The sequence below is a fragment of the Carassius auratus genome, chromosome 25, assembly GCF_003368295.1.
Source record: "Carassius auratus strain Wakin chromosome 25, ASM336829v1, whole genome shotgun sequence".
NCBI classification, from domain to species: domain Eukaryota; kingdom Metazoa; phylum Chordata; class Actinopteri; order Cypriniformes; family Cyprinidae; genus Carassius; species Carassius auratus.
Window position 1 is genome coordinate 16983141 of NC_039267.1, and position 26764 is coordinate 17009904.

Below are 26764 nucleotides of genomic sequence, written 5' to 3' on the forward strand. Positions count from 1 at the left end.
TGGACTAGTTTTGGAGTAACGTTAGTTTTGAGAAGCAAGTGGGCAGGAGCATGTTCTGGAGATGTACTTATAAGCACAGGAGAGTTTTTACTGACGAAGAGATGCGCATGAAAATTGCATTCGTTTTTTTGCACAGCCCTACCATCTAGTTAACAAAGCTAAACAGCGTTGCCCTTTGTGTAGTAAGTTACAGAAACTGTTAAACGCACCAACTTAAATAATAAAATACACTTACCGGTTGTGGTCCATAAACAACGCCTTCTCCAGACAAAGAGGGAACTGCTTCATCTTTCAAGAATAATCTTTGTGCGAATCCGGCATTAAACTGATGGAGACTGAGGAAGCTGTCCTCAGCAAAATGTGCTGCACATAGTTTTACATGTGGATTATAATTTTCGGGAACAGAAATAAACATGAATTGTAACCATTAATCTCCAAGTACAGCTGCTTTAAGTTTAGGCTTAGCGGTGACAATGCGAATTTACTCACCATTGTGTGACTGTTACAGCATTCACTTCTGGGAGCTGGATGGTGGTCTCACTCATGATCTTAGCACTGGTGAGGATGCACTCTTGGGTAGAGAGCACAGAGCCTTGTGAAAATGGCCTCCACCACTTGGTTGCAGTCAGTCAGGCCACTGTGCAGGACGATGAGCCCCAACGAAACGCCTGCAAATTACAACAAAATACATATTAATGTAAGATTTAATTTCATTGTGTGATCTTATTTTTATTTTCCCTTTCCTATTCTGTCTGTTTTGCTTTTTGTTGTCTAAATGTCCATTTATAATATCTGCACATAGTTATGTTGTCTTTCTTCGTGTTGTGAAATTATTACAGTGTTGTTAGTCAGCCTGTCAGGTTTTTTTTCACAATAATGACTACATATTATCCCGCTTATTACATGGCTACTTACTAAAGTACAGTAAAAGTCAACATATTGATACAAAATGATTTTACTGATTAAGAAATGATTGCCTTGTTTTTGCTAAATTAAATATTCCAGTGTGCGGTTGGAACTGTGTCCATAGCAATGTAACATACTTAGCAACGTAATATATATATATATATAGTCAGAATTAAATGTAAATCACAACTAATAATGTGTTATTATAATCAGGCTAAGTTTGAACTTAACAGGCTACAGGAAGATAAGCTAGTCATGAAGGTGTCAGGTTTTACTCATTTTACTAGAAATCCTTACTAAACAAAAAAAGTTGTAGGTGATATTTCAGCCAGTTTCAGATATATATATATATATATATATATATTTTATATAAAAAATGTGTAGACCCTGTGTTTACTAAACGTAACATACCTTTTGGTTCTCTCCACACCTGGGGCCACAATCTTCTTAGTGGCCCTGAATCGTCCCTGTTTTAGGTGGGTTTGGTGACGTGGTGGATAAATGGTTTTTTTCTTGTCATACTCCCCCAATACCTGCCATAAGGAGATGATCTTGATGCACTCTTCTCCTGACAAAGCCAGACGGTGCTCTCTGTGGCTAACCAAAAACTCTGCCAAGTCTTGCACGGCTCCATAACCCTAAAGATTATGAAGTGTTCTCTTCCGATGTTGGACGATCCATTTCTGAAGATAATCGGTCCACTGGGACAACATCAAAAAGGTAAACATTTATTTTAAAGTTGTATTTATGCCTTTCAATGTGATAAAAATGTATATAGTGTGACAACAAATAACGAACCCTTTATGAATACTTTAGTAAAACTCACAGCTATGTGCTCCAGGAAAGAGTTCTAGATTTGATTGAGTGTGCAGTGAGCTGCTGACAGGAGATGACACTGATGGAGGGAACACAAACAGTGATGACGTGGGGCTGGTTGCTGGAGGAGTTGGAGATGATGCTGCAGACACTGATGCTTGTGAAGAGGCAGCAGGTGTCAAAGGTGAGGACGGTGATGTCCTGAAACTCCTCAAGTTCAGCTTATCCTTCATCCACCTCAATACCAACCTCAGTGGTATACTCTGACTCTTCAATGGCCAACTTGTAGTCCTGCAGAACTTTACCAGTTTGCTTGTAAAGATATTCCACTCCAATAAGCTCACCTTTAAAATAGTAAAACATTGACAATTAGATAACATACCACAGTTCAGTGGTTTATACTTGAATTAAAGTGTCACTAAAGACAAAAAATAGCTATATACCAGTGTACTTTCTTGGCCCAACATAAGGGATGATTTTCATGCCAATAAGCTCCTCTGCAAGAGTGTTGACCGCATGACGCAGAAGATGATTGTAGGAACGTTGGTTGCTGCCACTGCCCGGTCCTCATTCCACATTGCAAGTCCATCCAAAAGATATGACTGAAAGAAGCTGTCACTTGCCAGCGTACCTATAAATGAAAAAAAAAAAAAATCACAGCACAAAATTTAATATAAATACACACATAGCTGTTCTTGCAATTCTCATAATTATTTCAGTATAAATCAAATCTTATTTTAATAATTCAGTTCAATAATTTATTAACCTGGGATGAATCTGTTAAGGTGCAGGTGAAATGACTGGAGTGGTTGGCAGGCGGTGCCTGCTCTTCATTACAGTACCCGTCTGCATGTAGAGCTGCACAACGGCAGGATCCTGGATGCAGGCCACATGTTTCCGCTGGGACTTTAAAATCTCTCTCATACGGGCTGAGTTTATTAGTGGGATTCCCAGAGTGTCACGACCAGCATCTCCATCAAAGGGCTGAACATCGCTCTCAATCAGTGCCAGGGTCTCTTTGGTCCCACCAGTGGTTCTCCTGCAATGTAGCTCTAGCTCGCTACGACTGATACAGCGTAGCACATCAGCCTCGGATGATGGTTTCCCATCAGCTTCTAGATCTGCATGCTTCGCTGTCTTCAGGGCCGCCAGGTCGACCGGGTCCCACATGAAAATACAACGGCTGAGGCGACTCATAAATGTGGCATATAACTGGTGAGAGTCGGTGGTGCAACCCACAGCAAACGTCCGCATGAAGTGCTATACATCTAACCAGATGGTCATTTGCTCCCACTCTTCAAACATCCTCCACAAAAGAGTGTAGCCACAGCAGTCTCGGTCGACATACAGCACTTCGGGAGGAGCCACCCCAGCCACTCTGTATCGCTTGATAAGGCCTTCAATCATTGGCCCGAGACCAAAACCTTGATGATCACCTGTCCATGCTCATTGCCAACATTAGTTGCCCAAGTAGCAGTGCCATAGCTGCGTCCTGCTAGTTTTCTGGCCAATTTTTTGGTAGAATAAATTTTTTTAAGATTTTACCATATTGTTATGTTATAGTGGCCTTGACCTCATCAAGCCTTTGCAGGACATCCTGGGCATACACCTGCATCAGCGCTTAGGTATAGAAGGCATTGAAGGAGCAGGTTCAAATGTCACAGGCAGGATCAGGCTCGACGTCACAGCTCTGGCAATCCTCTTTTGCAACCAGACATCAACATGACGCTCCTGCAGCTGTTTCCCAGCCCTCGCTGACGCATCAAAGTTATTACCTCGAAGTCACATGCAAGTTTTAATGTTAGAATGAAAGGGAACAGCACCTTGTCGCCAATGTCGAGCTGGGAAACGAGATCATGGCTCCAGCTGATGACCTTCCTCTTACATCTTCGGCAGGCCAGGTACTCAGATGCCACAAAGTACATCTCACCCAACCACCTGCCTGATCATATGATCCTTATCCAAGGAAGGAGAATTACTGGTCTTCAGTGGCACCAGTGGAGGATAACACCAACGTTTGTTCACCCTACTAAATACCAGCTCAGGATGCCCCTGTGCTGTCCACCAGAACAGGACCTTGGAGATCCACCTCTGGTCAACTTCAGGCAGGGTGTGTGCCTGGGCCAAAGCTACAAAAAACAAAACAAAGGACAAACAGATAAACAGGACTACTGAACAGCAATAAATACTAAACAACCAAAAAAGTGGTTTGCTTACAAGGTGCGACTTTGAGGGGGGAATTCAGTCTTTCTACAGTCTTGTTCTGGTTAGGCAACTTCCTATCCAAGAGGGAGCGGAGAGAGGCAGTAGAAGTATGGGTGGTGGTAGCATGCTGGGTGGGGGTGGTGAACTCTGTGGGGGCAGAGTGCTGGGAGTCAGCAGCATGCTGGGGAGCTTTCCCAGCATATTGCTCTTCATTCATGGCAATGGCAATTCTGCCAGAAGAAAAGAGCTCAATATACTCCCTGAAACTCCCCTTGTTGTGGGCATGTTCTTTGGTGTCTTTGCTGCCTCCTGTGGGGTCCCTCTTCATAGCTGCCACCAGGTAAGCAGCATACCCCAGGGCATTTTCAGCCCCCCACTTTCTGTTAGACCGATCTCCGTGATGCTCACTTAAACTTTTCTTGGCTTTGTCTAGCACTTTCTCCAGGAACAGGGGTCTTGCGTATGGCTTTCCTTTGTTGGCTTCCTTCACCTTTCAAGCTTTCACTGTATCAGTCAGATTCGGGTTGCCATTAGCCCATCTCCTGAAGCGACGGTCCATCTAAATAAAAAAAAAAGTAAATCCCCTTAAACTATTTTCAACACTTTGAAGCCCTCTGCTCTATTACAAGTAAATAGATTAGATAGATTAAATTTTATTGTTATTATGCAGAGTACACGTACAGAGCTAATGAAATGCAGTTAGCATCTAACCAGAAGTGCAAGAATATAGTGTTTTATATACATAAAAGTGCAGAGTAAGTAAAGCTATGATATACAGAATGTACAGTGGAGTTGCTATATACAATATTGATCAGAATATAATTAATACAGAATATAAATATGAATGCAATGTAGGGATTGTATTATGGAACCAAAAGAGTCTCAATAAAGATAAATGCACACACTACATTCACATATGCACACACAGGATTCATACATGCACACACGATTCATAAATACACACACAGGATACACAAATGTGCACAAAATTTACAAATGCACACACAAAATTTAAAAAGCACAGAAGATTCACAAATGCATACAAAATTCAGAAATGCACACAAAATTCAGAAATACACACATAATTCAGAAATGCAAACAACATTTACAAATGCACTCAAGATTCACAAATGCATAGAACAAGATTCAGAAATGTATTTCTGATGCACATACACATATATATTGATTTACAAACTGCTTGCGGTCTGTGAACTTCACTGCATTCGTGTGTGAATTTTGAGACTCCTCTGACTTGGCTTGACACACAAATGCATGGAATGATCAGCAACCAATCAGATGTCTCCCTTCTTTTAGCCAATCACAAGAACGCACTCCACGTGATTGTTTACTTATAAGCCAATCACATGAATGGGTTCACACAGCCTATTTATGAAATTGTATGGAAATACAGATGTTTAGATTACAATTCAGGTTTATTTTTTATTATTTTTTACAAAATATAAATTTAAAAATGTCTCAATACATATAGCCCAGACTGTGACTGCAGAAAAAAAGTTAACCATGGATTCATAAATTTGCAATAGCCAATTATTTCATTTTATTGAAACATTTTAATGAAAGTAAAAAAAAAAAATACACCTTTTTGAATATTTTAAGTATATCTAAAAATTATTTTGGATGCAATATAGAAGTCACTTTAAAGGGGGGGTGAAATGCTATTTCATGCATACTGAGTTTTTTACACTGTTAAAGAGTTGGATTCCCATGCTAAACATGGACAAAGTTTCAAAAATTAAGTTGTACATTTGAAGGAGTATTTCCGTTCCAAAAATACTCCTTCCGGTTTGTCACAAGTTTCGGAAAGTTTTTTTTTTTTTTTTATTAAATGATTGTTGAAGATAACAGCAAAACATATACAAAAATATAAAAAAAAAAAATAAAAAAAAAATTAACAACAGTCATTGTCATTAAGGGTGTACTCACACTAGCCAGTTTGAACCGTGCCCAGGTGCGTTTGACCACCAAAGCGCGGTTCGTTTGACTAGTGTGAGTGCTCCGAATAGTGCCCGGGCGCGGCTCGATTGGCCAGCCCTGGCCCGCTTGGAAGAGGTGGGCCAGGGCACGGTTCAGTTGGACTCGGGCGCGGTTCGCATGCAGTGTGAGCGCTAACCGTGCCGGAGCACGGAAAAGGACGCGTTGCGTCACGGTTTTGTGACGCTCCAAAACCAACATGGCAGGGAAAGGGTCGCTTTGGTCTATGGCAGAGGTGCAAAACGCATAAAAATTAAAAACTGCAAAGTCCTTGCTGCACTTCAGCTGGTACCTTGCAAACATCCTCATACGAGCAGCGCGATTATGTGAAAATTTTCGCGCCACTAAGGCGACACATCTGTTTAACAACAGGCTGTGAGAGGGCTGTGGACCAAACGAAACAAAATTATCCACAAAGAAAACAGAGCGATGTACTCCATTGCGTTCAGAGAGCGCCGCTCTTCCTGTTTATCCCGAAACCGTCGCACCATAATGACGTAAGCGTGCCCCGGCACGAATGCTGAAACGCTATATGTGAGTGCAGGCCAGAGGGGGAGTGGGGAGGGGGGACAATCGTACTCGGGCCCGGTTCATGGCAACCGTGCCTAGTGTGAGTACACCCTAAATTACAACCATACTCTAGAGACCCTCAGTCCAGAATAAGTTCCTTCAGTCTTTCAGTCCAGATTAAGTGACAAGTTTCGGAAAGTTTTTTTCGAGTATGGCTCTGTGTGACGTTAGATGGAGCGGAATTTCCTTATATGGGTGCTAAGGGCGCGTCTGCCAGGAAGAGCGCGCGCTCCCGTATAGCAGAGCAGAGAGAGGCTGTGCACAGACAATCACTGATCAGAGCGAGAGCGTCGCGAAATGTCACAAAAGGAGTGTGTTTTTGGTTGCCAGGGCAAGACAACCCTGCACAGATTACCAAAAGAGAAACAGCATTAAGGGACCAGTGGATGGAGTTTATTTTTACAGAGCATCAACGGAGTTGTGCAAGTGTTTGTGTTTGTTCACTGCATTTCGAAGATGCTTGTTTTACAAACAAGGCCCAGGTTGACGCTGGATTTGCACATCGTTTATTTCTTAAGGATAATGCAATCCCAACGAAAAAGGGTCACGATCGTGTGTTGGAACCGCAGGCGGTGAGTAAAACTGCTTCAAATATCACTGTGTTGTTAACTTAGCTATCGGCGCGTAAGCACATCAAGTAAACAACATGCAATGTTGTCATTAAACTGCACGAGTAAAACTGCTTCAAATATCTCTGTGTTGTTAACTTAGCTATCGGCGTGTAAGCACATCAAGTAAACAACATGCGATGTTGTTATCAGACTGCACTTTCCACATGTACAGTAAAAAAAAAAAAAAAAAAAAAAAAAGACGACAAAGTGGAACATACCACATAGAGAAGCCTATGCTGATGCTGCTCTTGTTAAATTTCAGCCTCTGGATCTGTGTCACAGCTTCCAGACTCGCTCAACACAAAATCCTACTCGCGCTCGTGATTCTTTAGCTCCGCCCACACGTCACGCCTCTAGGCGCTCGTGTTTTTCCGGGAAAAATCGGTACAGACTATCTTTCTCTTATGAATATAATAAAACTAAAGACTTTTTGGAGTTATGAAGGATGCAGTACTACTCTATAGGTACTCAAGATTAACAGGATATTGAGTGAAAACGAGCATTTCACCCCCCCTTTAATTATAATATTCGGTCCCTACATGAAGAGAGAGTCAGTGGTCCGCTGAGAGAGGAAAGTGACTCTCCGGCTGCGCAAAGTGAGTCGCTGCTGCGTGAGGAAAGGGAATCGTTCGCTCAACTTCACTGGGTGAGGAAAGTGAATCGTTCGCTGAGGAAAGTGAGTCGCTCGCTGCGTGACTCGTGAGGAAAGTGAGTCGTTCGCTGCGTGAGGAAAGTGAGTCGTTCGCTGCGAGAGGAAAGTGACTCTCCTGCTGCGGAAAGTGAGTCTCCTGCTGCGCAAAGTGGGTGTCCGGCTGCGCAAAGTGGGTCGCCGGCTGCGTGAGGTAAGTGAGTCGTTCGCTAAGGAAAGTGAGTCGTTCGCTGCGTGAGGAAAGTGAATCGTTCGCTGAGGAAAGTGAGTCGTTCGCTGATTGAGGAAAGTGAGTTGTTCGCTGAGGAAAGTGAGTCGTTCGCTGATTGGCTTACAAGTAAACAATCCCCCACGTGGGGTGCATTCTTGTGATTGGCTCAAACAAGGGAGATATCTGATTGGTTGCAGATCATTCCCTGTTTAAAAAAAGGCATTTGTGTGTCGAGCCAAGTCAGAGGAGTCTCAAAATTCACACACAAATGCAGTGAAGTTCACAGACCGCAAGCAGTTTGTAAATCAAGATATATGTGTGTGTGCATCAGAAATACATTTCTGAATCTTGTCCTGTGCATTTGTGAATCTTGAGTGCATTTGTAGATGTTGTTTGCATTTCTGAATTGTGTGTGCATTTCTGAATTTTGTGTGCATTTCTGAATTTTGTAAGCATTTGTGAATCTTCTGTGCTTTTTACATTTTGTGTGTGCATTTGTGAATTGTGTGCGCATTTGTGTATCCTGTGTGTGTATTTATGAATTATGTGTGTGCATGTATGAATCCTATGTGTGCATATGTGAATGTAGTGTGTGCATTTATCTTTATTGATACTCTTTTGGCTCCATATTGTATGTACATTATGAACAGAGCAATGGAAGATTGTATACATTATGAACAGCAGCAACGTGAGAACAGTGGTAATAAATACAGTTGAATGAGTCTGCAAAAGTATTGTTGAACAATGTATTCTATGCAAAATAACAGTAGTGCAATACATGTATGTAAAGTACTGTGACCAGTGCAGTAAAAGAGCAGGTGCAGGTTAGATTGGGTGTGTGGAGTTTAGAAGTGTCACAGCCTCAGGAAAGAAGCTCTTCCTGAGCCTACTAGTGTGAGAGCGAAGGCTCCTGTAACGCCCGCCGGATGGAAGGAGGGAGAAGAGTCCATGGTTAGGGTGAGAGGCATCCTTGATGAGGTTTCTTGCCCTGCCCAGACAGCGCTTGTGATAAATGTTCTCGATGGAAGTTAACTGGGTTCATACATTCAATACATTCAAAATTTTAGCATCAAAATATACTTAAAGTACTAAAAGTAGAAGCATAACATATACTGTATTATTGCATTATAACTGATGCATTAATGTGTAAGAATCGTTTCAATGTTGCAGCTCGTAAAACTGTATTAAACTGTAACTTTATATACTTTATATTCTGCTTGGTCGGCTAATCTATAAAAATATAAAATACTTTATTTTTTAATAATAATTTACATTAATTAGCTAAATTATTAGCTTGTCTGAGGTACAGGTTATTCATTCAAAACAACTTTATATATTTAACACTTTATTTTTATGTTAACTCACTTTACAATATGCTGGCACTAATATGCATTAATTCATGATTAATTCATGAAAAGATAATCATGACTTAATATATAACTCATTAAGGACCAAACCATTTATCAATGATTACTGCATTGGCAACAAATTAACATTTTATATGATTCATAGATAAAGTTATCAATAAATTTTTGTAATTAGTTAAATGTGTCAATGTATTAATTCCTTAATAACATATTAACTAATAGTGTAAAATTCTATCATTAATTAATCATTAGCTAATAATTTGTAAAGGTGTTATTATGTTATTACTTTAACGTTACTTGTTGAGACACATGACTAATAAAAAAAAAATCCATAACCACAATAACATATTAACAATTAGTTAATAGTTCTTTGCCATAACATGATTACTTTGCAAATCATTAGCTAATGATTAATTAAAGTTGACAACTGGAAGTTGAAGTAAATAGCTTTGACCACTGTAGTAATTAAGATTACTACATTTACATCATTAGTTAATATAATGTTATTACGGAACTAATACATTAAAGTAAACTTAACTGATAACAATTTATTTATTACTTAATCTATGAAACATTACATTGGAAATGTTGGTAAGAAGTTAGCCGATGACCGTTATCATCTTCTTCAGCCGTGATCCGCACGTCTCCGGGGGTTCTTGACGTTATCAATTGATCTACTTGTTGTTACTATGAAGAATCACGGATGAGGAAGGAGCACTGATTGGCCAATTTCTTGTTACTGGGCGAAATCATGGTTGCGATAGGAGCTGATTAGCTAATTGCTTGTTGTTACTGGGGAAAATCACGGTTGCGATACAAGCGCTGATTGGCTAATTGCTTGTTGTTACTGGGGGGAATCGCGATACATATGTTTCATGGTTGCAGCTGGGAATGTGATTGGCTGTCATAACAAAGAATAACCACGACCTACAGGTGTTGCCAAGTCTGCTTATTATAATCGACTTTGGGCTTGTTTTTCTGTAAAGTCGCTTACAAATAAATATTGGTAGTCGCGGGTCGCGTTTTTTGGGGGTTGTTTCTAAAATGTAGTTGTTTAATTGGGCTTCATCCCAACTCCATAATAAGTTATCAAGCAGATATTTTATATATGTTATTTAAACGTAGGAGTTCTAGCCCGTTTTCTCTTCCCCCCCCCTCCCCTTTCCCCCCCTTTCCCCATATACACAGGAGACAGCAGAGTTTTTTTCCCACCCACATCCTGCTTCTAATTGGCTCTGACCTAGATGGCATCGAGTACTAGCCAATCAGAGGTAGAGCAGAACAGGAAATCTGTTTTTTTTTTTTTTTCTGGTTAGGAAAACGTCGGCAGCGAGTGACGTAAACTTTCAATGAATGGGCGCCAGTTGCAACTGATGGTGACTGACTGGACTGTAGGATACTTTTTATTATACAATAATAAATAAAGAATTTGTGAATTCAGCAAATTTTAATTATCAGATGTTTACGGTGTATATAATGTACTTGGTACATTTGATATCCCATCAGTTTTCTAATGTTAAATAATGTTCAAAGGTGGTTTGACTCCCTCTTGTGGTCATTGTCCTGAAGCTCAGGGGGCAGAAAAATTAATAAACTGTACGGTGTCTGCAGTTTTGTAAAACTGTGCACAGTTTACCAATCTGTCCACATGGATGTAAATTGACAATCTGTACCCACAGTTTAAAATCTGTCCCCACGGATTGTAAAACCGTGCATGTATGTTTATAAACCGTGGTTTATTTATTTTTCTCTTCCCGGAATCTAGGGGGGCTCCGTAGAAAAAGTCGCTTGTTTTGGGCTTGTTTTCACAGTCCTAGTTGCTTATTTGTCTTGTGAGATCTGGCAACACTGGGGCCGACGTGTTTAGCGCTATTATACACGTAACTCCTAACAAACTGCTTTGATATAATCATGCAAGATTTGCACAATTTGCAAGGCACACGTTCATTTTTTAACCTTAACCGCAGCAAGTGAAGCTAAGCATCGCTAAGTCAACTAGCCTTTTGATCTCTAATATTCTATTTGTAGGTCAACGTGTGTATTGTGTGAACTGTAGGTCCATGTAAGGTGTTATCAAAATCATTGTCGCGTCATCATTATGAATAGGCACTTAGGGTGAAGGGCTGATTTACTCTATGACAGACACTATTTGATAAGGCTCTTTGTGTTTCCAGATTGAAAGAAACCACACCAATAAAGAAACAGGACCGTCTCCTCCCAAGGAGTCAGCTACGGAACAGGACCGTATATTCTCCCGAAGTGTCAGCTATGAAATAGTGTCTCCAGCAGTGCAAAGCTTGCTCAGGAATGGCAGCAGGTTGGTGTGAGAGCATCTGCACACAGTGAGGCCAAGACTTTAGGACAACGGCCTGGTGTCAAGAAGGGCAGTAAAGAAGCCACTTCTCTCCATGAAAAACATCAAGGACAGACTGAAATTCAGCAGGAAGTACAAGGATTGTACAGCAGAAGACTGGCGCAAAGTTATTTCCTCTGATGAAGCTCCCTTCTGACTGTTTGGGACATCCGAAGAATAAATTGTTCAGAGAGAAAATATGAACGCTACCATGAGTCCTGTGACGTGCCAACAATGAAGCCTCCTGAGATCATCCATCTGTGGCTTTTCAACCAAGGAGTGGGCCCTCTCATAATTCTGCTTCAAAACACTTCCATGAATAAAGAATGGTATCAAAACGTCCTGCAAGAACGACTTCTTCCAAGGATCCAAGAGCAAATTTGTGATCCGTGCATTTTGCAGCATGTTGTGTTACTGTGACTCAAGTGGTAGAGCTTTGCATTAGCAAGTGCAAGGTTGTGGGTTCGATTCCCAGGGAACACATGTTAGGTAAATAAAAGAGTTAGCCTGAATGCACTGAAAGTCGCTTTGGATAAAAGCGTCTGCTAAATGTAATGATGGAGAACCATGTCACAAAGCAAGAGTGATAAAGAAGTGGGTCAAAGATCATTACATTGAGACTTTAGATCCGTGGCCAGGCAACTCCAGATCTCAACCTGTGGTCACTACTCAGAAGGTGAGTGGACAAGCATAAGCCCACAAATCATGATCAACTCTGAGAACTAAAAAGGCAAGAATGGATTGCCATCAGTCAGGATTTGGCCCAGTGTAGCTTCCTGGCTTAAAAATGTTGAACTCTTTCACTGATTCATAATGAGCTTTATTAAAAATCTGTCACAGTAGATTTGCAGTAATCACCATTAAATGCCATAAGACATCAGGAATCACTGTAAGAGCTTTACATGAAAACAAACAAAACATAATATAAAGAAACCATGAAACATACATCAAATAACATACAAACTAATACCCCTTATTACATTACATAAAACAAGAAATCCAAAACAATACAGATAAGTCAATTTTACCTTATTCTCCACTTAAACCAGGAGTTAAATCCTTTAAGTTCTCTTTAACCGTATGCCTTTGGATGAATCAACCATGTGCGCTCCTTACTACAATGCTTTGAGCACGCCACAATATATATGCTTAAGTGGATACATTTCAAAATAAAAGACCTCGTTACCACAAATGTACAAACTAATTATAACAAAAAAAAATCCAACGATTAAACAATACACATTCAAAACAGACAAAAATATAAATCATTTAAATATGAAACATTTAAAGTACATAACCAAATCCTTATCACCCAAAAGCTGATATCCAGCATGAATTGCAGAGGTTATGAAGAACAAAGGTCAACACTGTAAATATTGACTCATATTTTCTATTTTTTTTAAACTTGTGCTTATCATTGTTTTTCAGTATACCATAGAAACATGGAAAAATAATCTACAATTACTGAAGCAGCAATTTTTGCAAAAACACAATTTTTGTTAAGGACCACTATCAAAACTTTTGGCCATGACTGTATATAAAGTAAATCTGAAACAATTAAAAAAAGGATAAAATAATTACAAACATGAAATCGCGTTCCACGTCTCAATTAAACGTTCCATCGCATTTGAGAACGTTTCAACTGACAATATGCAGTTGCTCAGTTGGCTATAACCTTGAGCAAAGTTAACTGAATAATCTTTAACCGGGATTCACTGAATCTGGCAACCACAGTCCCATAGCAAAGTTCAAAGTGTGTCCAGATTGCGCAGTTGAGTTGATGAGAGTGTGCAGAACGCTTGTGAACACTCATACTGCTGTGGGACTGAACACGGCCTGACGATGAGAGGATCTGTCGTGCTTTCACTCTGCGTCCTGATCCAGCTGAGTCTACAAAACACAGTCAAAGCAGAGGATGGTAAGGAGCGCGTTTACTTGCACAACAGTAGGCTACGCCAAGTTTTGAGGACCGGGTCTGGTACAAATTATGACATACAAAAATAAATAGGCTATAGGCTCATATGGATTAATCATTAAAAGATCGCTATTCAAACACATGCAATATCTTATTGCTATAACGATAATTCTCTATAGCCTATATTAAACATTTGACATCTCAATCACATCGGAATATTAAAAGCTGATTTTCGCGCAGCCGCTCATCCAGAGAGAGCATGTAAGATTTATGTTTGAAACATATTCACTAAGTCTACTAAAGTAGGTTACATTTCTGTGTTGAAAACATTAAATAGGCCTGTATCAAAATAATTGGGATAAAAGTTTAGGCTATAGTGAGAAACTGACTGTTGGAACTTAGGAACGTTTCAAATATCATTTGATGTCTAATTCACGCAATCAAGAGATTCGTTCAAAAACGATCGAATCATGTTCATTCATTTACTATCTATCTATCTATCTATCTATCTATCTATCTATCTATCTATCTATATATATATATATATATATATATATATATATATATATATATATAATCGTTTTCAGAATGTGAGAACGGTGATCTCTATTCTAAAAATCAGTTATCCAGAGACATAGCTTAATAAATAATATAACATCTAACAGCCTATTTAGCTTATTAAAATGTAGACTACGATGTAAAATGTACAGTCTTACAGACTTACAGTTTACATAATGCCCCTTCTCACCCAGTGTGCGAACTCCATCACCCCAACCCCGCCCCTTTCTTTTGGTACGTTCAGCGATCCGTGGGTGTGTCGACTGTTTTGCTTAAACAGACTGTTACAGGCGTGTATATCGGTTAGGTTTGATCAATGTCTTTATGTATTGGCTATGCATATGTAAAATGGGCATAATGCATGCATAAAAATAAAATGTAACAAATAAAATAAATAATAATAAAATATAGAACATAAAATAGTTTATATATATATATATATATATATATATATATATATATATATATATATATATATATATATATATCATTTAAATTAGTGCTGTCAAAGGAGTAAGCTAATCCTGATTAATCGCGTTAAAGTTTAAAAGTTAAATAAAAATCAAAGTTTCGTTTCAATTATATGCGTGTGAACAACTGTATTTTTATTACCTAATGTAAACAAAGCTTAATAAATACTGTAAAATATGCTTTTATTTGTGAACTGATGTTCAGCTGTTTGTTTTAATAGTCAACTTAATTTTGGGTCATCGTCATAAAAGCTCTGTAAACACTGCTACAGATATGAAGATCTTGTGGAAATTGCAGTAATTTGCAAGAGACAACTTCTCACTTTGAGCACACGAATGCGTGTGTCGTTTATTTCTAAGCAAAAAACAGAATACTAGAATAATGGCGCTGACCGGCGTGTTACGTCATCACGCATTCCGATCATTTAAAGGGACCACGATCCCTGAACAGTTATGCAGAACACAGTGTACAGAACTACACTTAACAATGGTGAATTATGTCTGTAACATTCACTACACACGTCCCCCCAGAATTCACCATATCAGAAAAACCCAGCTGTCAACGGGGGGGTGGGCGTATCAACCGGCCACAGCGACTGCGCTGTACCGGAGTCCGAGGAGACCCCACTGCAGCTGGTGTACCGTCATTACCCGGAAGAGGGGCATGGGGTGTGGGAAGCTCGGGTGAGGTGGGAGCTCCGGGTGGGGGCAGAGCAGGAGGCCGTCCGCGTCGTGGGGGCTGGGCCAGGTCAATGGGCCTGGCCACGTCCAAGTGAGCCGGTTTAAGGCGGTCAATAGAGAGTCGCTCCGGTTTACCACCCCTGTCCACCACAAAGTGTTTGTCCCCTGTCTCCAGAACCCGGAATGGGCCCTCGTAGGGTGGGTGTAGTGGTCCTCTGTGGGCATCGTGGCGAATGAAAACATAGTCGGCTGTTTGAAGTCCAGCGGGGATGTGCGACTGAGGGAGGCCGTGACAGGAAGTAGGGACAGGTGCAAAAAACCTCGCATTATCCAGTAGAGTAGACCGCTGGAGAGTGGCAGACCAGGGAACCGTGGTGCTAGGGACAAAATCCCCTGGTACTCGCAGCGGCTGTCCGTAAACAAGCTCCGCGGATGAGGACTGAAGGTCCTCCTTCGGTGCAGTCCTGATACCCAGCATCACCCACGGGAGCTTGTCGACCCAGTTGCTGTCTTTGAGGCTGGCACGCAGGGCAGCCTTCATCGATCTATGAAACCGCTCACAGAGTCCGTTAGCCTGCGGGTGATATGCAGTCGTGCGGTGGAGTCTCACTCCGAGGCTCTGTGCGACAGCATCCCAAAGCTCGGACGTGAACTGAGCACCTCGGTCAGAGGAAATGTCCGAAGGGGTGCCGAAACAGGCAATCCAGGTGCCAATAAATGCCCGTGTCATCTCGACAGATGCCCCCGATGTCAGTGGCACAGCCTCAGGCCAGCGGGTGGTCCTGTCAACCATGGTTAACAAATATGTGAAACCTTGAGAGGAGGGCAGAGGACCAACCAGGTCCACGTTTACATGGTCAAAACGCCTCTCAGGAACCGGGAATGTTTCTAACGGGGCTTTAGTGTGGCGGTGTACTTTGGCCTGTTGGCACTCAACACAGGTGTTAGCCCAGTCCCTAACGTCCTTCTTAAGGCCGTGCCACACAAACTTTGCTGAAACAAGCCTCTGTGAAGCTTTCGCACCTGGGTGGGAGAGACCATGGATGGAATCAAAAACTTGACGCCTCCACCCAGAGGGAACGATAGGCCGAGGACTGCCTGTGGAGATGTCACACAGGAGCGTTGTGCCGGCATTGCCAAAAACCACGTCCTTGATCTGCAGCCCTGTAGTCGAGGTTTTCAGATGTTGCACGTCTGGGTCTGTGGTCTGAATCGCGGCCATGCGGTTGTAATCCAAACCAAGATGGACTGCCCCTGCCAGAGCCCGTGATAGGCAATCCGCCACGTGGTTGCTCTTACCAGCAATGTGCTGCAAGTCTGTGGTGAACTCTGAAATGTAAGACAGATGCCGTTGCTGGCGGGCGGACCACGGCTCAGCCACCTTGGCCATGGCAAAAGTCAACGGCTTGTGGTCCACAAAAGCAGTGAAGTGTCGGCCTTCCAGCAGGGAACGAAAGTGTCTAATGGCAAGGTAGATACCCAGCAGCTCCCGATCGAAAGTGCTGTACTTCCGCTCACAAAGGCGCAGCTGACGGCTAAAGAAAGCCAGCGGCTGCCAGGCCCCACCCACCCACTGCTCGTAAACTGCACCGACAGCATAATCAGAGGCATCCGAGGTGATGGCAATGGGGGCTGTAGGAGAAGGATGCGCCAGCATGGTGGCGTTCGCTAATGCTGCTTTAGTGGCATCAAAAGCCTTGACTCTGCTCTCAGTCCAGTCCACAGCGTGTTTGGGTTTACCCCTTAAGGCCTCGTGCAAGGGCCCCATGAGCTGAGCGGCTCGAGGGATGAAGCGGTGGTAAAAATTCACCATGCCGAGGAACTCCTGCAGGGATTTGACAGTGAAAGGGCGTGGGAACTGTATGACTGCCTCCACCTTTGATGGGAGAGGAACTGCCCCGTCCTTAGTGACTCTGTGTCCTAGGAAGTCGATGGTGGAGAGACCGAACTGGCACTTGGCTGGGTTGACAATTAGTCCATGGTGGCTAAGCCGCTCAAAAAGGGTTCGGAGGTGTGCCAGGTGCTGAGACTTGGACGTGCTCGCCACCAGGATGTCATCCAAGTACACAAAAAGGAAAGGCAGGTCCCGCAAAACAGAATCCATAAGGCGCTGGAAAGATTGGGCGGCGTTTTTAAGGCCGAACGGCATGCGCAGGAACTCAAACAGACCAAACGGCGTGATCACTGCCGTTTTGGGAATGTCCAGTGGGTGTACCGGTACCTGATGGTATCCCCGGACGAGGTCCACCTTGGAAAAAATCACCTTGCCAGCCAGGTGTGCTGAAAAGTCCTGTATGTTCGGGACTGGATATCGGTCAGGTGCCGTTGCCTCATTAAGCCGCCGGTAGTCACCGCACGGGCGCCAGCCGCCGCCAGGTTTGGGGACGATGTGAAGGGGTGATGCCCACGGGCTGTCGGATCGGCGTACTATGCCCAGGCGTTCCATGTTTGCAAACTCAGCCTTTGCAACGGCAAGCTTGGTCGGGTCGAGGCGCCGAGCGCGGGCGTAGACGGGTGGACCAGTAGTGGCGAGATGGTGCTCCACACCGTGCTTCACAATAGATGAAGAGAAAGTGGGCTGAGTGAGGGCTGGGAAACCGGCCAATAGACGTTGAAAATCATCGGAAGCTGAGAGCATGCTAGACAGTCGTATGGAGTCCGCTTCGCTGAGCGTGCATGTATAAGAACAAAATGTGACAGCGTCAATCAGACGGCGGTTCTTTACATCCACCAACAGTCCATGTGCACACAAAAAATCAGCGCCAAGGAGGGGAACGGCAACCTTTGCAGTAACAAAATCCCAACCGAAACGCTGTCCTCCGAAACACAATTCTACATGCCTCGTTCCATATGTGCGGATGGGGCTACCGTTGGCTGCTTCCATAGGGGGGCCGTGACTGTCGGTTACCATGTCCAAACGGGATGCAGGCAGGACGCTCCTTTGTGTCGCACAGAAAACGGCGTCCGGAGATGCTATCGCGGATGAAAAGCAGCCTGCCTACGCGGCCGACACTCATGGCTACTACTGAGCGCCGGCCCTGGCATTTCCCGAAACACTGAAACTGCACGGCGGACGGCATTTGTTAGCCTTGTTTCCAAACTTTGCATGGTAGAAACACAATCCTGAGGGCTGTTGGGTGCCAGAAGACTGCTGCCGACGAGAAGTGGTCGCAGCAATGAGTGTGGCGTCGTCCCGCATCACTGAAGAGATGTGCGCGGGAAAAAGCGCGGCCGCAAAATGTCCCTGACCTGCCAGGAAAAATTTATCAGCCTCTTCAGCTAGTCTACGACAGTCAGTGATAGTGGTGTTGGCTAATGCAGCTCTCACTTGGGAAGGCAGCTGACGCAAGAAAAGCTGGATAAAAAGGAAATCAGGTCTGTGTTCGCCCAAAAGATCCAGCATACGGTCCATGAGCTCGGACGGTTTGCTGTCACCCAGTCCTTGAAGTGAGAAAAGCCTGCTGGCTCTCTCAGCGTCTGACAGTTCAAACGTTTTCAACAGGTGGGCTTTAAGTGCCGTATACTTTCCATTTTCGGGAGGATTTGTAAGAAGGCTCACCACTCTGGATGCTGTTGAATTTCCGAGAGCAGACACAACATAGTAATATTTTGTCGTATCCACGGTGATCTCACGCAATGCGAACTGCGCTTCAGTCTGGGCAAACCATGAAGATGCTGACGATTCCCAGAATTCGGGGAGTTTGAGGGTGACAGCGTTCGCGGTCATGATCGCGTTGTGTCTCTGGATACGTCCAGCAGACTAATGTCGGGGTCACCAGTGTGGAAATTGCAGTAATTTGCAAGAGACAACTTCTCACTTTGAGCACACGAATGCGTGTGTCGTTTATTTCTAAGCAAAAAACAGAATACTAGAATAATGGCGCTGACCGGCGTGTTACGTCATCACGCATTCCGATCATTTAAAGGGACCACGATCCCTGAACAGTTATGCAGAACACAGTGTATAGAACTACACTTAACAATGGTGAATTATGTCTGTAACATTCACTACAATCTTTCATTTCATCACGCTGAATGCTCACTAAAAACATGACGCAGTCGTCACATTTTCAGATAATTTCAATCTTTATCTAAGGTGGCGAGTTGTATATACTAACTCATCATTTTCTTAATTGAGACCGAAAGCTTGCACGAAAACAAGAGGCAGGATTTATCGCAGGAACCAATCACATTCAGTCATTGGTTGATCATTGTCAAAGTCAATGGACCAAAGGGAGGCAAGCCTCCGCTGTAACTTTACCTGCGGGTATCGCTGAAGGACAGTGTTACTTTATAAAAACGAGTGACTTTTAGACTTTTACTATCATATTTAGTTATATTTGGGCTGTTTTAATTTTGTAATATAGATTATTTTCTGATCCAATTTTGAGGAGAGGATATATTGCCTCCTTTGCCTCCTCGGAGGAAATTACCCTGATTTGAGTGTATGTATATTAGTGATGTCAAACGATTAATTGTGATTAATCGCATATAAAATAAAAATAAATGTTTACAAATTGTTTTCAAAATATATACTGTATGTTCTGGGGCGCATTGATGCACTGGCTTTAAAGTTTCCATTTTTCAAACACAAACGCTTCCTTCTCCGTGGGAGCTCAACAAAACCACGCCCCCTTTTTTGTGTATTCATGTTTGCGGAGGTTAGTCAAAAAACTGTTTTAGTGACTTATTACTGCAGGAACTAGAGGGATGTAGTCCAAATGGGTCGTTCGTTGTAGGCGAATTCTGTTACATAAAATATCTCGCTTGGCATTGAACTTTGAGCTTTAGAATTTTACAGATATTATTTATACTCTAACAACAACATTACACACTAACTAAAGTTTAAAACATGGGATCACGAAGAACGGGACCTTTTAAGGGGCTGAAGCCCAGGGGCCTACAGTTGGGAGGGGCCTACTGCTGCTGGGAAATTATATTTTTCAAACAAACTTACACACTCATTTTCAGTGACGCCCTGCTTGAATGGTTCTTGAATGGCTTGAAAGAGTCCTGCATTCAAATGCACCAATAGGCTTACGCTTGCTGCAAATCATCAGCAAAAGTATTTATCATAAATGTGTCAGGGGGAAGCAGTAAGGAGATATTTAAATTATTTACCAATAAATAGTGTTTTATGAGTTGGTGTCGCAAGGATGAAGTTCACTTTTCACATCTTCATTAGACGCGCCTTTAGGGAGTTTTTGTTTTATTTTATTTTTAAGTAGTAATTTAAAGCTTTATATAAATATATTTATCATGTCTGTGAGGCATGTATTCGCTGAGTTTCGGTTCATTTTTGTTCTCCTGTTCAAGAAAAGTTGGCAGAAAGCACATCATGTTTGTTTCTTTATTTTATAAAAGCACAATGTTTAGTTGATATTGCGAGTGCACACAAATACAACTAGACCCCTTTCACTTATGAATGATGTATAACCTTTATGAGGAAAAATGACGGCATACCCATTAGAAAAAAAAAAAAAAAAAACACAAGTGATCGTGCTGGTGCCTCCATGTCCTGCAAAGTGTGTTTAAGCTTCCACTCTCCACAATGTCTGAATGTCTGCTGAGGAAAGTGATATCTTTGTCCTACTATTCTTTCATCTGTTAAGAGTGATTTCCAATGAAAACGCTGGTCAGTGCATTTGTTGGCTGCATCTTGCAAGCTGTTGAAAGTAAAAATAACTTCTTACCCTTACCAAAAAGTAGTATACTTCAAGTTTATTTTATTAAGTATACTTAAGTAAAGTTCAAGTATATTTTTAAGTATACTTCATGGAACAAAAATACAAATATCAGTGTTCTAGTAGTATACTTGTACAGTTTCAGTTCTCCTTGGGACTAAATTAGCCCACTTTCTAGTATATAAAAGTATACTTTTAAGTATACTTTAAGTATAACAGTAGCAAATTTTGAGTACACAAAAAGTTTATCTCTATGTCTGTAATTTGTACTGCAATTATTCTAAAAGTGAACTTATAGGTATACTGATAGTTTACTAATTAAATACTTTGTACACTTTGAAGTATAGTCTTAGTAAACTACTAGTTTAGTAGTTTTTTTTACTGCAAGTATACTCTTTTTATTTAAGTTTACTTTACATCATACATTAAGTATACTACTATATCCCTATTTAGGTTTGAATTTGTATAGATATTGTTGTATGAATATGGACATACAAAACATCCAAATAAAGAACAGGGTATCTGCTTGTAAACAAAAACATTTTATTCTAGCTTCATGCATTCATTTTTTAAAACACTTTAATGTGGGTAAGTTTCATAAAAAAAATAGAGAAATAAAATTTTGAACAAAAAAGCTGGAAAAATACTATGAATTGGTTTCAGAATGATAATCAAAATGTAGATGGAGTTAATCAACACCCCAAAAGCTTGAATGTAATTATTACCTCTTTATCGGTTGACATTTTATTCCATAACATTACAGTTTTGATGTTGTTTCATGTCAGATGATCGTGTTACATGTGTTAGTATCTGTTGTTTCTTTTTTCTTCTTTTTTTCCGCTGACATCCTGGAGCTCACATCTCCGAAAAAATTCAACAAATTTTCAAATAGATCTTATCTATATTAACAAACCACATATTTGAAGTATAGTATACTGTAAACAACTACATCTTTTCATAAAAAAATATACAAATTATAGTGGATTTGGGTGTCTGCCATGACATCCACTGTGGGAAAATACACCAAGTGGAGTGATATAAATATGATAAAGTGATATAAACAGTGAAACGGTTGGAGTTCAGATATCACCAATATACCGAAAATCAATATCGCAACTCAGAAAAAGGCTCGCAAATTCAATCAGTTTCGAGAACCAGAAAGAACTGTTGTATAAATATATATTATGCAAATTCTTAGGTTAGACAATATATAATATTACTGCTAATGTTAATATTACTTTAAGCATGTGAATTGTCATAAAATGTTAATAATAAGTCAACAGTGAAATTTGAAGGACAACCAATTGCTTCTTTTGTTTTCAATTTCTATGTCAGTTTAACTAAAAATGAATGGCAAATCATAGTGTGAATATGACTATTTTATGAATTACACAGGACCTGTTTTGCAAACCAAGTTTGGGGCCCTGAAAGGTGTATATATGAAAGCAAAGGGAAAGGACACAGTTGTCCATTCCTACCTGGGTGTTCCATTCGCCAAGCCGCCCGTGGGTCCTTTGAGATTTTCTCCTCCACAGCCTGCAGAGAAATGGGCCGGAGTGAGAGACTCTACAAAACAGCCCTTCATGTGAGAATAAAACCAAACTAATGCAACTGTAGATCAGCCGTTTCGTTCAACACCCAGATTTGACATTGTTCCTCTGTATCTGTTCCAGGTGTCTGCAGGAAAAGCAGTTAATTGTAGACTTAGTAGCCAATCTATCATTGAAGTTAGAGGTTCCTGACTCATCAGAGGACTGTCTTTACCTCAACGTCTACACACCCTCTAAACCTGGAGCAAATGACAAGCTGCCTGTAAGAGTGACTGATTTGGATAAACTTTGTTGCACTTTTATGAATTTATTGTAATGTTGTTTTTAATGGTGTAAAAGGTCATGGTTTGGATCCATGGTGGAGGTCTGTCGATGGCTGCTGCGTCACTGTTTGACGGACATGTGTTGGCTGCCTATCAGGATGTAGTTGTGGTTCTGATTCAGTACAGACTTGGCCTACTTGGATTTTTCAGGTAAAAAAGAAATGGTTACCAATATAAAGATCCAACAAAACCTAAAATGGTTCATTTATTAAATTAAATCAATTCTAAATTCTTGATGTAAACCTGTCCATGCATTGGAGTGACCATAAAAAATCTAGGTCAGCCCATGTGTCTTTGGACTTCAGACTTACATGTTAATTGTGAACTGCCATAAAGTCCTATTAGTTCATGTTTTTGATGTTTGAGATTCTCTGATTAGTGACTGATACTGTGGCGCTGAGGTCTAAGGTCTCTGATGAGCTTGTATGATGATCCTCTACCCTTTAGCACGGGAGATGAACATGCTCCAGGAAACTATGGTCTTCTGGATCAGGTCGCAGCTCTTCAATGGGTTCAGGAGAACATCCACAGCTTCGGTGGAGATCCTGGATCAGTGACCATCTTTGGAGAGTCTGCCGGAGGAGTCAGTGTCTCTTTACATGTAAGGATTCAAACACAAAGATTTGATCATGTAATGACTGGGAAATTATATTGATCTGGTTTAAAGATGGCTTAAATAAAGATACACTTGTGTGTTTTAATGATTTTCTCCTCCACATCTTTAGGTTCTTTCTCCATTATCCTCAAACCTCTTCCATCATGCCATCGCAGAGAGTGGTACGGCAGCAATGGATGCTATCATGAGTCCCAACCCTCTGCCAACAGCCCAAGTACATTTACCCAATGCAATACAATTTCAGATTTACAATTATCATCTTATTATACCTTGACTTACAGATTTTTAATCAAAACTCATCAACATTTTTCTGTAGTATGTAGGAAATGCATCTGGCTGTGATATTTCCAGCACAAAGAAGATTGTAGACTGTGTGATGCAGCTGACAGAAGACGACGTACTCACACTGGTTAAGGTCTGTCTGTTCACAATCTGGGTTTTTTTAAAAATCATATGCACTAAATGTTGTGTTTGAATTGATGTGTCTTTTGAAACAGGAGCATCCAATGGTTCGTTTTGGAGTGACGACGGATGGCCAGTTCCTTCCCAAACCTGTAGAGGAGCTTCTTCAATCCCAGCAGTTTAATAAAGTGCCTCTGATCAATGGAATCACGAATGATGAGAGTGGATACATGCTGCCCAATGTAAACACTGTTTCACTGTTGAAATATGTAAAAATACAAGCATAAGATTTGTTTTCGTCCAAAACTTCAGCCAGAATTGTACAGTATATTCATATTTAGCAAATGTTTTCCATAGTTCTTTTCACCAGAAGGATGGACAGATGGGATGGACGTGGAGCAGATCTTGCCATTTTTGACCATATTTAACCCCACTGTAAGATAAAAAAAACGTTTATTTTTCTTATATATATATATATATATATATATATATATATAGAGACATTTTGTGATGTCAAACGATTAATCGCGATTAATCGCATCTAAAATAAAAGTTACATAATGTATGTGTGTGTGTTGTGTATATATAAATACATACACATACAGCAAATATTTGTAAAATATTTACATGTATATATTTATATTCATATAAAATATATCATATAGAAATATATTTAATATATAAACATCACATATTTTTCTTAAATATATACATGCATGTGAGCGTATTTATATATAAACATAGTAAATTCTGTAGAATTTTATTTTAATTGTATTTAAAAATTGATTTTTATTATTAATAATTTTAGATAATATACTACAATTTAATGTAATATAATTTTAATTTAATATAAATTTTTGATATAATATTTCTGGTCTGTTTTCCTCCCCTTTAGCTTCAAGATCAGTCCGTTGCTGAGCTTGTATTAAATGAGTATTTAGGCACATCCCCTGACAGGACTGAAATCCGAGACGGTTTTCGAGAGATGTTAGGAGACTTTTTGTTCAACATCCCAGCTCGGAAGGTAGCGAATTACCACAGAGGTGAGAGTTTGTAGAAGTATAACTGTTTATTTCGCAGATGGCTATTTCAGTGATACTCGAAAGTAATTGGGGATTTTGTCTATTTCTAGATGCCGGTGCTCCAGTATACATGTACGAATTCCAGCACCCTCCAAGTGTACTTCAAAAGAAACGACCTAGTTTTGTTGGAAGTGACCATGGAGATGAAGTTATATTTGTGCTTGGTTTTTGCTTTGCAGATGGACATATGAAACTGGAAGGTACAGCCCTGAATAATATTTAGAAACAAATTTAAACAATCTAAAAGTGCCATCACATTAGTACATTTTCAGCAAAGTTTGTGGACAAAAAGGTCCATTGTCTTTTATCAGTAGTGTATTGATGTATGAAGCCCAGTGCACACAGAGGTCACTTTCAAATCAAATGCATTTCTGAAATTTGTATGACTAACCTGAATCTGTTGCGAAATCTGCATAGGGAATTTCTAAAACAGATTTCTGAGATAATTACTTGATTTCAACAACAAGTAAGTACAGTAAGATTTAAGAAAAAGGAAGAAATATTTCCCTTTGCAGATTTTGCAATGGGTTCAAGTTGGTCATGTAAATTTGCTCATCTTAAGATCTCAAACTTTGTTTTCATTTAAATATTAAATCACAACTGGATTCTATAGATAGTGACAATAAATACAGTGTCTCTCTTAGGTTTTTCTGTTTGATGTCTTTCTTCCTTTTTCAATTCAGAGGAACTGTCAGAAGAAGAGAATGAACTCTGTAGAACTGTCATGGCTTACTGGGGAAACTTTGCTCGCACTGGGTAAGTGACACTTAACAAAGTTGTCGGGTTCATATTTTTGAGTGGGAAGTAAAGTCAGATATTTTAAGGGTGATACAACTGTCCTGATATCACTAAGAAGAAAAAACTTCAATCAAAGGATGGAATTCTTAAAATGAAAACATTAACTATGATTAATATCTATATTATATTTACTATATCTTAAAAAATTTAATAAGCAGTGAAGCAGCTTTGATATAATATGAATATGGTAATAAATATAAAAAAGCCTGCAGAGAAATATAAAAAACAGTTAACAGTCTGTTAAATCAAATCATGTGGTGTGACCAACATGTAAAACAAAACAGGAAGTGATATCATAGAGAGAACCCCAAATATAATCCCTTAAAATATCAGGTCAGGTTAATTCAGGTGTAAAATGTCATGTGGTGCGACTCTGAAAAAGTCATGACATTTATGAAGTAATAATTTTGATTAACTACTTTTTTCATGATATTTTATAATATTTTACTAAAAATATATATTTTAAACTTGGGATCACTCACATGTTTTCAGGTTTATCTGACAGTTACACCACATGACAATTTTTGTGTCTTTTAATAGAAATTCATATTGAAATAGTTTTTTGTTGTTGTTGTTTTTTTCGTCATGGTGTGACTCTCCAAACATCCTGACATTTATCAGTTAATACTTGATATCATTTTTACAAAATATTTAATCAAATTTTATTAAAAACATTGAATTATATATTTAAGACTTAAATCACACATGTAAAAAGCAAAATTACTTTTTACTTGATAGTTACACCACATGACATTTTAAGAGACATTTAATTGAAAACCTTTTTGTTTTCCAAACCGAATTAGCTCTAGTTGAAAAATGTCATGCGGTGAGACTCTCCACATTAAATATATAACATATATTTATTTGTAATCACGTTAAAAGAAAATATTTTTTACTTGATAGTTACACCACATGACATTTTTATGTGGCCTTTTCGGCCTTTCAGTTTTCCAAACCAAGTAATTTCATGGTGTAAAATGTTATGAGGTACTCTACGAAATCATC

General features: G+C 40.2%; 1 protein-coding gene and 1 long non-coding RNA gene across 2 annotated transcripts in view; one reads left to right on the plus strand and one right to left on the minus strand.

Annotated features, from left to right (window-relative positions):
• Positions 1 to 309: 309 nt before the first annotated feature.
• On the minus strand, positions 310 to 12943 carry LOC113043552 (uncharacterized). The gene is made up of 8 exons (XR_003275747.1): positions 12709 to 12943; positions 3940 to 4486; positions 2489 to 3851; positions 2166 to 2353; positions 1733 to 2066; positions 1318 to 1607; positions 490 to 668; positions 310 to 363 (listed from the first exon to the last, which is right to left on the minus strand). It is a non-coding gene; the product is annotated as an uncharacterized LOC113043552 (long non-coding RNA).
• A 484-nt stretch (positions 12944 to 13427) lies between these two features.
• Positions 13428 to 26764, plus strand: part of LOC113043554 (fatty acyl-CoA hydrolase precursor, medium chain-like) — a 30475-nt gene continuing 17138 nt past the window's right edge. The window contains exons 1-12 of the mRNA XM_026203004.1: positions 13428 to 13598; positions 22384 to 22573; positions 22662 to 22800; positions 22878 to 23011; positions 23309 to 23462; positions 23587 to 23691; positions 23794 to 23892; positions 23975 to 24121; positions 24237 to 24314; positions 24775 to 24922; positions 25012 to 25161; positions 25645 to 25717. Coding sequence (XP_026058789.1) covers positions 13523 to 13598; positions 22384 to 22573; positions 22662 to 22800; positions 22878 to 23011; positions 23309 to 23462; positions 23587 to 23691; positions 23794 to 23892; positions 23975 to 24121; positions 24237 to 24314; positions 24775 to 24922; positions 25012 to 25161; positions 25645 to 25717 — 1493 coding nt within the window. The 5' untranslated portion in view covers positions 13428 to 13522. The remainder of the gene's footprint in view (positions 13599 to 22383; positions 22574 to 22661; positions 22801 to 22877; positions 23012 to 23308; positions 23463 to 23586; positions 23692 to 23793; positions 23893 to 23974; positions 24122 to 24236; positions 24315 to 24774; positions 24923 to 25011; positions 25162 to 25644; positions 25718 to 26764) is intronic.